We start from the raw sequence: 13,611 nt of genomic DNA on the forward strand, positions 1-13,611 counted from the left end.
CCCAAATACACCTCAGGATAATATGGAAGCAAGGGTCAAGGACAAGCTCATTTATTTAGTTTTCCTACATCTCCCACTTTTTCTTCCTTCCCTCCCTGAAATAAAAAAGTCCACCCTTATTTTAGGGTAACTGGAGGATCTTCTGTGTTAGATCTGCCTCCTCCTTGTTCTTTTGGACTGTGTGTTTCAATAGAACCAAGATTAGTCTTCTGCTTTGTTCAACCCCACGTACTGCTGTCTTTCCTGACTGCTTGCTGTGCTCCAAGTTGAGCCAACAGTGTTGACTGGATTTTATGAGAAATCCTAGTGGAAGTTGCTTTCTTTCTTACACAACTTCCAGGCTTCAGAACATGCATAAGAATAATTTTAAAAAATAATTTAAAAAAATATCCATTTTATGATCATGCAGAATAGCTTGAAACCTGTAGGTTGTCTGAGTTTCAGTATTAAAAGTCTACTGATTTAGTTTACTTTTTAAAATAAAATGTATATTAAAAAAACCCCCAAAATATAAAAATAAATTCTTAGTGTTATACAACATCTGACAGGACTGAGGAAGTGAGTATCCTAAAAGTGGCAATAGCATCACTTCTGGCAGAACTGTAAGAAAGACAATTTTGTTTGGAAGTAAAATATTTCCTACAAATTTCTTCAGTTGCTCAAAGAGGATAAGAGTTTTTCTGGCATTTGATTTGCTTTTAGAGATGATCAGCTTCAGCAAATGTGTTCGAAACTGCCACAATGTCCATCCATTTTTTTTTTTTTCCAAAGCAATTACATATCACTCAAAAATTGCTGTCTTCGCAAAAAACTAATTCAATTTTTTAAATGAAACAGAAGTTGATTTAGACTTTTATGGAGCCCAAGCCATTATATTTGTTTCCTTCAGCCAAAAACCCACCTTCTTCTGCAACATGTTTTCTCAAAATGGTAAGTATTGGAGTGAGAATAAAATATGCCTAAAAAGACAACTTCAAGATGGTTAAATGTGATTAATAAACACTTTACAATGAAAAAAAAATGGTATAAAATGTAGGCATTACTACTTATTCTGGTTATATAACCTTTACAAAGACAGGTAAAGCAGTACTCTAAACATTGATTTGTTTTTCTAGCTTTGTGTCATTCCTTGTGAAACTGCAAATCACATTAATACAGCCTTTTTATGTAATAAATTTAATGTGGTAGTGTTTTGTCTTGTTAAAATCACTGTTGTTAATCTCAAAAATAAAGAAATTCCTATGAAAGTCTCTCTCATTTGGATTTTTTTCCATTTCTCCTTTCTTTGCTGTGTAACTTTGAGCATGAGTAGTTTTAATGAGTGCAAGCTCTTAAAAAGTACACACTGAAAAATGTTCGTCAATTAAATTGTCTTGCAGTGCTTTCAAAGCACTAGCAAATAGTTGCAGCCTTGTCTATTAATGGAACGGATTCAGAACATCTGAAACCCTGTTCAGCCACAGATTGATTATACAAATTTTTGATTATTCTATTAATATAGCTCTAAATTAAATCTATAAGTGGGTCTTATATAAGAGCTATGCTTGTGTATTTTCTGAAGAAACTGGTACTATAGACCTGAGACATTATCTGTCTACCTTTTTGGTCATATATTTTCTTTCATATTTAATTAGCGTTTTGCTACTGACTCCCTCATTTCTTTAACATGGCACTGTATTTTGAAAAGTGCTTTAGATTCAAGTTGTTTAGCAATTACCCAGCTCCAAATGAGACCACAGGGTTGCAATTTTAATTTTCCTCGGTTTTGACTCAGCTTATAGAACTCTGAAAGCGGAGCACTTTAAAATAACCAAATACTCTTCTGCAGTGTTTTTGTGGATGTCAATTCAGTTTCATGGATTTGATGAAAATTTTGTTAATATTTCCAGTTTTTTAGAAACTGTTTCTTTTTAAAATTATACATGGAAGTGGCTATGCACAATACTGGGGGGGGAGGGAGGGGGAACTGTTTCAAATTGAAAGTCTTGATGTTATTGCAAGTTTTTCCATAAAAATATATATTTGAATAAAATAGAATAAACCATCAGGTGTCATAACGTATGTCCTGAGTAATATTAAGAGATTAAAAATTCTTAAGCAGTATTCATTCAAGATAAACATAAGTCACCTGAGAAAATGATTAATAAAAGGCATACTTTGAAAATAACCTTTTTTTAATATACATACATACACATATACATGCACGTGTGTATAGGTATATATTTTTACTGTCACTCCATTGATTTTAATTATGTTTAAACCAGAGACGATTCTGCATTTAAGATTCAAAGTGGAGAAAAAGGGGACCTACAATGCTCACAGGCTTTGCAATACTGATTTTCTAAATCATAATGGTTTATCTCTTAAGCAGAGCTGCTTTAATAGGTATATGGTGCATATATCTATGAATACTACAATACTGCCTAATTTTATATCCTTTTTCCTAGGACTGTTTGTTCAAATGGCTTAATGAGGAAAAGGATTTGTTTTGATGATGATGGATTGGGAAACATTTAATCATTTTATATGTGTTCTGGTAAAACGGCATGTGTACTAGGACTGGGGATGGGGATATTTTGACAATGATCTAAAAAAAACCCCCAAACCCTGCGTGTGTGTTTGGCCTCTTTTATAGCATTCGCACAAATACAACATTAAGATTGCTTACCAGTGCTGAGCTAATGATTTATTCAAGGTTACACTTTGCTAGCTAGTGCTACTTTGATGGTGAAGTGTAGCTACTTTATTACTTTACCACAGCAATGTGCTTGCTTTTATTTTACTGCATATTTGTATTTATTATTTTTCTCTTGATTTGCAGCTCTTTGCAAAAAACAAACCTCCAAAAGGTCTTTATGTCTATGGAGATGTTGGTAAGTTTCAGTTGCATCAATTCCAATGGGATTTTCTCTAAATGCATGTTTATTCAAATTCTGAAGTGTCTAAAAGCTTTATGTTTATGTAGCATTATTGCTTTAATGAATTTTTCAGGATTAGTTTTCTTACACGTTATGATGTTATTTAACACAATTACACTCTGAATTCTGGAAGCTGTTGGATTGGACTGCATTACCATGTGTAGTTTTTGTCAGCGTTACCCACTCACTAATACTTAAGAATGCAATTTAAGAATTTGGGAAGTAATTGAGGGGGCCACGGAGAGAATTTATGTATTCGAATGGCAACAATGCAGCATGAAAACATACTCGCTTTTCAAAACGAAATACTAAGGATGTTTTCTGGATGCCTGTGAAGCCATTTGTGCAACCTTTGGGCCATCTCCGTATGGATCAAAATTTTAAAACATAAAAATAAAAATGCAGTTGTTCCAAATTTTTGAACAGAAAATATAATTATTCTTCACAAACAGTCTGGTCTTGTACTTATTCTGTGGAAGAGTATAGTTTCATTAGTTCAAAGCTAATGAACAATCATTATTGTAATCAGTACGTACTGTTCTTAAATTAACTACCTGTTGGGTGTTTTTTTTTTGTTGTTTTTTATTTGAAGGCACAGGAAAGACAATGGTGATGGACATGTTCTATTCTCACTTAGAAGTAGAAAGGAAAAAGAGAGTCCATTTTCATGGCTTCATGCTAGATGTACACCAGAGTAAGTGCAGACGCAGGTATTTACAAGAATTTTATGAAATACCATACCTATTAAAAAGTCTGTCTCATTCTCATATTCATATTAATCAGCGTAACTTTATTTAAGTATTTAAGCAAAAAAAGTAAAAAATAGGAGAGAAGTTGAAGGATTTTAGCATTGTCTGTCATACCAGAGTAGATAATAGTTGCAAATTATTTCTCAAGTATCTTTTCTCAAAGATTTTGTATACCTGATTGTACAGAAAACTTGGGTGTATATTTAGGATGAAATCCTTAACTAAATGTTCTCCAGTTACCAGTTAGCTTACATGCAATCTGAAGAAGGCAATTGCTAAAACTGAAACAGTAAAGGTTAAATTCAATCTGCATTTTGAATAAGCAATAACTAAATCAGGTATAAATGGCAAGGAGGATGAGAACTGTTCTGGTTGACAAACTTAGTAATACCATCAGTAATTTAGAGAAAAAAATAATAGGAGGAGGTTCATCCTACGTTTCAGAAAATTTTCTGACAGGGTGAATAAGGCACTTTGTTTTGACGGAGATACTGTTTTAGGTATTTTAAGATTTGCCTCTGTTTCAAAATTCTATGACCTTAAAATACTGTGAACTTGTTAAATAATCCTGTAATTTACAAGTATTGTGACAGCTGCATTTTTCTTGGGAAGCATTTATTGGTCTAAACAACTTCTGCCACTTTTAGTGCCCTCTTTTCTATCATCATTGGGTCACCGTTGAGATTTTCTGTTGCCGTTTCTTGTCGTTTGTGCTTAATCTTAACAAAGGTAGCTTCTTACTGCAGGAAATTTGTTTTCAGAGTATTTGTTTTATAGTTTTAGAGTGTTTTATAGTCAGATGGAATACAATTCATGAGACAGTAAAGTATGGATGTAATAATCTTTGTGCCAGTATCATCATATTTACATTTTAAAATATAACTGTGTTGCTATGTCTGAGTTCTTTTAACTAAATGCATTCTAGGTATACCTTCAGAGCATGCAATGCACAGAGCTGTGCCATTGATTTGTAAACACCGTAAGGGTTTTTCATACTCAGAGAGAAGATTAAGACAGAAAACGCCAAATTACAAAGTGAAACTGAAACTGAGGTCATGAATTGGAGCAAGATAAAACTATAATTGATATCAGTTTTTAAAAGATAAAGTATAAGTGCATAGCATTCAAGGGTTCTTTGATTTTTGTTTTACATATTTCTAAACAAGAAAATACGAATTGCAGAATCTGTGAGCTTTTAATAGTTGCCTGGATGTGGCTGAAAACTGTTTTGCCCTCTTGAAATTGGACTACATTTGAAGCTTTCTTATTTTTACTGGACTGGGTTACTTTTTATTTGGTAGGTAAATAATTTTGTTCTCCCTATCTTAAGAAAAAGAAATAAGATATATTTGTTCTTTTCTGTTTTATCAACTCAGGAATACATCGCCTTAAGCAGAGCTTGCCAAAAAGAAAGGCAGGATTTATGGCCAAATCATATGACCCAATTGCACCAGTAGCAGAGGAAATAAGTGAAGAGGCTGCTCTCTTATGTTTTGATGAATTTCAGGTAAGAAGTCAGAGATTACTCCTTTGCTTCAAGGGAAACTTCATAAAATTACTTTTAATCTTAAAATATAATACTTGTTATTGCTAATATGGTATTTGAATCACTGGCCAGTAGTGAACTGTAGAAGTTGAAGAGTAGAAGTAATTTCACAGTTTTGAAGATTGTGGGTTGTTTTTTTTTCCAGGAGATAGGATGCAAATTGGCGGTGTAAGTACCCTTATAGTGCTTTCATTTACCAGTCTGGTTTACTGGTCATACAAGAGGGTATTAGGGTTTGGTGAGAGGCTCATGAGTACTTCAGGGCAGGGACCGTCATCCTATACTGAGTCTGTACAATGCCCAGGAGAGTAGTCGCCTGATACTTGCTCACCATGCCTGGCCTTTGCTATAGTTCATATAATGCAACAAAATCGTCTCAGTGTGATTAAGGATGTGGAAATAACATGTCAAATTCAACCTAAATTCTTTCCTAGAGTTACTGGAGCCTTTGGCATGGCAGTGCCAGATTATATCAACGTAACTAACATTTGAAGAAACTTTTATTGAATTAAATGTGAAAATTAAAAATAAACTCATAAAATGATCTTTGCCCAAGCTAACTTGGTTGTTTCATTTGTTTTACGCAGCTTATGAATTTTGTTTTAAGGGCACGTCACAAATTTAAGTGTAGAATTGCTTTATAAAAATTTTTAGGAGAGAGGCTAGAGGTTATTTGTCAGCTCTAATCAGCTGAGATTTTTTTAATTCAGAGAGAAAATGCAGAGCAAGATAAGAACAGATCTGTGTTAGTTCTCAAATCACAAATAGTAAAAGAATAATCTATTAATTATAAATTGTGCTATGCTCTTAAATTAATACATTACTGAAATGGATAGAGCAATTTATATCTCCTAGCTATTATTTTACAAGCCTGCATGCCCAAGAAAATAACCAGTTTATGATCAGCTCCCATGAAGGGGATTTTTGTAGCTGTAAAGTAGTAGGTGTTCTTGTTTTAAGGTACTCTTGCATTTTTTGACAAGGGGTAGTCCTTTGAGCAGAATGTTTTGGAATGTGTGGGGTTATTGCAATTGGTGCTGTTTGATCATTTAAATTGTGCTTTATCTAGTAAATATGAATGCTGGGCTTCCAAAACTTGCAGTATAAAATCTAAATACAGAGACAGTTGTATTTACACTATGAAGAAATGGGAAGGTTTGGAGAGGGCAGGGAGGAGTGTTAACTGTCATGACATCAAATGCTCAAATGGTAGAAAGAGGCATCTTTGCTGTACCGTGTATTAGTGTAAATACCTGCTTTTCTGTATAAAAGCCCACTGCTTTCGTATCCTGGCGTTGCTGTGTTTCCAGAGTACCTGTCATGTTTCCACATTTTAAGGGGAGAGATTCTGGTGTTTTTTGTTTCCAAATTGATTGCCTGCTCCCCCTGCTGACTTGCTTGAGGTACATCAATCACTTCAGTTGTAAAAATCACCTGTTTTTGTCGGTGAGTCACAGTTGGGAAAGTAATACAAGAACTATGCTTTAAAATGTGTAGCTAAGTCTTTGCATTCTTATGTGAATTTTAAAAATTTACTTGTTTTGGGTGTACTAATGTTCTAAATTAACAGATTTCTGAACAGCTGGATTTCTTGACTGATTTTCTGTAGCATGGAACGCTATGCAGGCTTTGCCTGCTGAAGAGGAGTCCCAGCTTTCTGAAATTTCACAGAAGGCACTGAATTTGGGATAAGAAACCTTCTGCTTAAATAGTCATAAAGAAGTGCAGTGACTGGAAGAGCAGTTCACATGGTGACACAATTAACATTGATAATAAGGAGCCATAGCTAATTCAGGATGTTTGCAGCTCATTTCCCCAGTGGAGATAATGGCTAGATTTCACTGCAATCTGATTCACTCATACTTAAAGAATTGCTAGATTAAAATGAAACTGGAAAGAGCCGGAGATTCAGAACATGCACTGCTCTGATTTGCAGACAAAGCTACTGTCAGCTTTGACACGTCAAGTTGAAAGTCAAGTTGGGTCTATGCTACTTTGGCAAAATACTTATGTGTGGAGGAAACATCAGAAAACTATTGAGATTTACTTGAAATGCTTCGGGTTGCTTTCAAATACCTGTTGGAAAAAAGGAGAGTAAGCTGAAATTATTTGTTTGTTTGTTTATCTTAAGATCCGACACACTGACGAGTGATACTGTAACAGGGACAGAAAAAAGTATTGTTAATGCTCATATTTCAGAGGAAACCAAATGCAGAACTTCAAAAGACAAAAGCATTGCTGAGGTTGCACGTTCATCTTTGACAGTGGGCTAAAGCAAAACAGAAGTACTCTGAATTGAATCTTCTTGCAAAGCCTAGCGAACTGTCGAACAAGCGGAGAGTTGACTAATTGATGTAGAAAAATAATTCAGAACTTTTAAAAGTAGTTTTGTGTGTTCCAAAATATTGTCGTATTAAAAAAAAAAAAATTACTGTGTCTTAAATGTTTATTTTTGCAAATACTGTGTGATAGCCAGGACCTTAGTGATGGCACTAAGCTTCTGAATTTGTCCATTCTGAAGCAGGTTTTTCATCAGCATTTGCCTGAGCCACAGGCTCTTGGGTTATTAAAGCTTTGCTACTTCTTACTGATCTTTGTCATACAGTTTACTGTCAATATTAAAGTCTTTTTTTTTTTAATTGCGAAAGTCTTAAGCCATTCTAAAAATGTGTCCTCATTTTGAAGAAAAAACCTAGAATTAAGCCATTTTAAAGTATAATTTTGATGTTTCAGAACACAGAGGTTGGCCAATAAAAAGGCACTACTTATTGTTTAGTGATCAAATAACTATACACAGGTAATTAGAAGCTCTAATTTTGACATGTGACTGTAACCTATGTTAGTATTGATAATGAAAACAGAATTCCTGCTTCTTGGCAAGCTGGATGATCATACAGTGTTAGTCTTTACATATACCACGGGTACCACTTGGACTTAAAGCAAACTACAATTTAGGGAGTTTTTACTAACCTGCATGCTATTAAAAGCCTCTAATAAAAATTAGGCTCTTATTTTTGTGCTAATACTAATTACTGATAATACATGCTTATGTTTGTCATTCATTACGTGGAACTGTACCAATCAGTGGATGACTGAGTCTCAGGCACTTACACATGTAAATTAACTATTAGTCTAGTGTTTTTTCTTTTTTTCTCTTTTCTTTCTTTTTTTTTTTTTTTACGTGAGTCATAATGGAAAGCAGCACTAGGTCATAAAAATCTTTTCTCTTAAATGCTAATGAAATTTCTCCATTCTCTCCATTAGCAGGCTCTCCTTATTGGTAATTTGTAGCCTTTGCTTTTGTTCCCTGTTGCAATGCTGGATACAGTAAAAAACATGAGAAATGACAATGCTTTAGTTACTGTCTTCTACCTGCTTTACCTTGTAGAAATTTTCTGTCTTTCTCAAGCTATATTAGATAAAAAGAGCTCATATTTGCATCCCAGTTCTCAAAATGGCTCTTGCTTTTTGACAGAACTTTCGAGAGTTGGTTTTGTTTTTTTTTTTTGTAATGGAGTTGAAAACATCAGAATCCCGCATCAAATAACAGTTCTCATTAACAAGAGAATGTTACTGTTTTCTTTTATGTGAGCATTAATATTCTTTCCGTCCCTGTTTTCTAAAGGTAGCATGCCTTCTAGTATTTTTAAACAAAAAAGTTTGTAACAAAATTATTTATATAATACATTTTTAAAACTTGGCTATTAGGTTTACTTTGTGATACAAGAAATTCAGTTACCCCTAAAATGTATATATATACTGATTCCTTGTGTGTCTTGTTTTTTAGTAACAGGGAAGGTTCCTAAATGTTAGTATTCAGAAGAAATAAATTATCGATAGGTGGGTGCATAAGCAGATATATTAGACATATAGTACAATAGTGAATTACTACATGCTTTTTGGAATATCAGATCTTAGTGATCAGGGATGTGCAAATCTGAGGGGTGTGTACTGACTGTGTAAAAGTTTGTTTTTGAAAAAGGAAAAAAAATTCCATATTAATGCATTCCATAGAACTAATTAGAAAAAAGCTTTGGAAGAAGGAAACTGGTGTTTACGTATGGTTCCTTATGAACATTATTGCTTCCAAACTAGCTGTCAGAAATGTAACCTAAGTCTTTCACTGTCTCTAGTGTAGAATTAAGTTTTCTTGCTGCCCAGAATTTAGAAATGGGATGATGGTGGGGTGGGGTGGTAGTGGGTTAGAGAAAAAAATTATATTGGTTAAAGTCTTTCTGTAGATGTATTACTATCACAACATACACATCTAAACTGGTGAAAGCATAGCAATCTGTCAGTCTGTTGTGTAACGAGTGCATATAACTCTCAGCATGCCACCACTTTTTTATCTCCTCAGAATTGGTGTCTGTTTTGGTAAGTCAAAGTGCAACAAGTGTCTATATAATAATCAAAGGGAATCCAGGAGAAACAAGTGTAATGATAATAAAGATGGTTTACTTACTAGGATTGCTGATCTCAGCTGGTGAACTCCTGTAAAATATAAATTGCTGTTCTAACAGTGGGCTTTTTTCAGATAAATTTATTACATTTTTTTCATTTGTACAGAGTGGATTGTGTTTCCTTTTATTTCTTGGTACTGTAAAGCAAGTTTGTTAAGCTAAACTTAGATATTTTAAAAAATTACTTTATGGCTTATTTTTTAGTCTCCCCCCCCCCCCCCCAGCATCACTTGTCCCACCCATTTTTATTTTTTATTCGTGTTTTGTGCCTGAAGGTTAGAAGAGGCTGACTGTGCTGGAAGTGACTGCCGTGCCTTTTGATTATTCATGGACAGTAATAGAAGGCACTTAAAAAGAACAATGAAATTGCTTATTTTTGTGATGGGCCATCTGTTGAATTGTTTTTTGCAACAATCACACAATAGTATCTATGTCATATCATTCTATTTTCAACAGCAGCTGATTATGTATAGTTGGCTACTTGTCTTTATTTCTGAAGTCCCATGACCATTTAAATTCACCTCTGCAAACCTTTGCCTCAAAGGTAATGGAAATGTAAAACAGCCGGTGTGTATTTTCTTTCTGTCTTCTGTTTTTTTCATGTTGTTTCTAATTAATTAGGCCTCTTAAATGTTTAGGTCTGTTTTCTGTGTCTCCCACCTGTAGTTTTATAATAGAAGTTAACATGGAATCATTTAGCAATTGGTAAAGAAATGCTGGAGTTCCGCAATAAAGAGTGGGCAAGTTTTGAAAGACTGTGGTACATTCACTGCTTATTAATTATCCCTTTTATTTTTTTCTCACCAAGCAATAATTAGAATCTTTCTCCGTGGCTTTCACTAACAAGCATTTTTCCTAGCTACAAAGCCACTTGCAGATCTATTGCGGCAGAAGCTGAAAGCAAGATAAAACAAATGTGTTGTCTTCTACAGGTCACCGACATTGCTGATGCCATGATTCTGAAGCAGCTTTTTGAAAATCTGTTCCAAAATGGAGTTGTCGTTGTGGCAACATCTAACAGGCCGCCAGAAGGTAAAAACAAACGTGCTACTGGTATTGTCCCAATGCAATGAATCTTAGTTTCTTACAAAACAATAGTATTAAATTCATATAGTATTTCATACTAATAACCTCTCTAGTCTTCAAGAATCTGAGATATTCCAATTTGTCGCGGGTTTTTTGCGTTCTTAAGGAAGAAAGGTTTTTCACTGTCTTACTCTTCTTTTCTCTCAAAGTCAAGGTGTTCCTCCCCCCACCTCCCCCCAAATCCTTCTGTGTTTTCTGATCTTCTCTACTCTATCCAAACTAGTGGGAGGGTATTTGGGTACAGGGGAGTTGAGGAGGGGTGAAATATTGCCTCTGTTTTGGATGTATTCCAGGGTAGTAAAAGATCGTATTCTGCAGAAGAGAGGGGAAATGAGAGTACATTCCTTCCCGGTTTCTAACTCGGGAACTTGCAGACTTGATCCACCAGCTCAAAGGAGGACCCCTTATCAGAATGCCATTCTCATAGCCTGGTTTGAGGTCACTCACCGCGAATTACTTAGGTGGAGAGTTGTTTCCATTTCTAACAATATTTTTAAATAGAGAGTGACTAGCTAGGTAGATCCTTCTATGAAGTCCCCAAATCTGTATGGGTTTTAACCAAGCAGTAATTGCAATTTTTTGTAGAGGAGAAAAATGGATGTTATAGTGTAGCATTAGCAGTTAGCATAATGCATAATGCATAACTTCTATGCAACTTTTATAACACTTTAGATTGATTAATTTCAAATGTTTGCAAAAAATACTGAAGAGTTACAGTATTAACTGTAACTACCAGTTAATTTTTCTACCCAAATTAATTGAGTAAAAGAGAATCACTAAAGATTTACAATGCACTTTATCTTAAAAAAAAAAAAAAAGAGAAGAAAACATTCAAATGCTTTTACTAGAGGAGTAAATAATTTCCCATTGGTTTATTTTCCTTGTTTGAGCAAACAAGATGAAATCATAACTACTGTAGTTGGGTTAACTACAGATTAACTGGACACTGGTGCTTTACTCAGTTGGGAACCATCCTTGTGTTTTTTGAAGCACTACTCTTTAAAGTTCAGGGGAGATTTTCATCATAACTTGGGGATTGTATCCCACATCTTAAATTGAGATGTCTATTTGTGACCATTATTGTCGTATGGGTGTGTTTTAATTCCTATTAAGTCACTGTGTCAACCTGAAAGACATCCACTTGTACTAGCTTCCCAACAGAGAATGTCAAGAATGGTGTCTCCAGAGCTGAGTTATTTTGCAGTCCAGATGTTGGTCAATGCCTGTCTCTTCTTCCCTTCTCACTGCTCCTGCATGCTCATGGTGTGTGTCTGAAATCCTCCTGCAGGAAAGGGAGTTGGGTTAGTGTAGTATGCTGCATCAAGGTTTAAGACTGAATTGAGAGACTTGTTTCTTGTGGATACAAAGGGGAAAAGTAGTTTGTTCATTAGAGAGCAGATGTACCCAGCTGCTGACCATTAGTGATATGCTTAACCATATTAAACTTCTGCCCCAGGGGAGTATGAGGGGAAATACCAAGGTGCAGTGTTTGAGGAATCGTGGCTTCGTTTCTCCACCAAAATTACTGTTTATTTTTCTCATCCTCACAAACCAGAGACATAATACAAAACTCACAGCCTTATTAACTAGAAGTACTAACAGAAGTAGCTGTCTTATAGTACCATTACATGTTCACTAATTTTTGCAAGTAAATATGCAATTGGTTGCTGTTTTAACAAATGTATAGCTATCATGATTTGCACAGTTATGAACTTTGTTAGTACATACAACTTTGTTAGTAATTAGGGTGCGGAATCGCCTTCACTGATAATTTTCCTAAATGTTTCTGTGTACGTATCGAATTTTGTGAAAACCATTTTGTAGGTGTCCTGTTGGTTTCTCATGCATACTGTATCTTCTGTCCATCATGAGGTCTTGGTAGAGCATAAAAGCTTTAGCCTAGTTGTAGCCTTCAGGAATTATGGGGAATATAGGTGGTATTAACCTGGCATGGTCTTCACAGGGAATTTTTCGTGACATCTCCGCCAGGTGCCTGTATTCTCTTATTTATTCCTTCTGTCGGCCATAGGTGCTGTACTGCCTTTTTATAAGGCTTCCTAATATTAATGAAAAAGAGAAGCCCATCTTACAGTTTAAGTGATAACATTTTCAATGAACGCGTTGGGCAGTTGGATAGTTTCCAGAAAACAGAACTTTATGCTGTATAAAATATAGAGATAAATAAGATATAAAATGCTGCTTCACAGTTTGTTTTTATAATCTGTCTTTTGTTTGAGTGCAGACTTGCATTTTGTTACATAACACTCTCATTTTTTAAAATTCAGTTGTATTTTTAGCAACTTTGCATAAGTTTACATATTCATTTAATTTTCTTTCTTTTTTTTTTTTGCCTTAGGGATGACCCTTTTTCTGGCTTTGGAAAAGGGAGTGTACCTGGTAGAATTGCTAGAAGATAAAGTGTACCACAGTACACTGAATAAGAATGATACTAACTTTCTAAACTCAAATAGCGTATTTTTAGTTTACATTGGGTTTTTCCTCTCTGCCAAATACTTGGGACTTAGCATAGTTTTGGCCTTACAATCATACCAATGTATACCCAGCATTACAAATCCTTTTTTATATCCTTACTTTAAAACAGATGCTGGTCTTATTTCTTCTGCTAAAATCAGTTATATATTGTTAGAGATTTAAGTCATCTTTCACTCTCTGCCTTTTTCAGACTTTCTCAGGATGTTCCTTTCTTCCTTAAGAACATATTGAATTTTCATACAGCAAAAGAAGATAAATCAATTTCAGCTCTCCTTTTCCGCCTTTTGTTCCTCCTCTCTCTAGCAACACCGAGTTTTATTTGCCAGACTAAAAGACAAGCTGACATTGTTATTAAGACT

The 13,611-nt window shown here is 34.7% G+C and overlaps 1 protein-coding gene across 2 annotated transcripts in view; it reads left to right on the plus strand.

The window, feature by feature from the left end:
• Positions 1–13,611, plus strand: part of AFG1L (AFG1 like ATPase) — an 80,455-nt gene that overhangs the window by 23,540 nt on the left and 43,304 nt on the right. For both annotated transcript variants that reach the window (XM_072855620.1, XM_072855619.1), the window contains exons 3-6: positions 2,822–2,873; positions 3,511–3,612; positions 5,044–5,174; positions 10,606–10,705. In XM_072855620.1, the coding sequence (XP_072711721.1) occupies positions 2,822–2,873; positions 3,511–3,612; positions 5,044–5,174; positions 10,606–10,705 (385 nt within the window). The remainder of the gene's footprint in view (positions 1–2,821; positions 2,874–3,510; positions 3,613–5,043; positions 5,175–10,605; positions 10,706–13,611) is intronic.

This window comes from Ciconia boyciana, chromosome 3 (genome assembly GCF_034638445.1).
Source record: "Ciconia boyciana chromosome 3, ASM3463844v1, whole genome shotgun sequence".
Lineage (NCBI taxonomy): Eukaryota > Metazoa > Chordata > Aves > Ciconiiformes > Ciconiidae > Ciconia > Ciconia boyciana.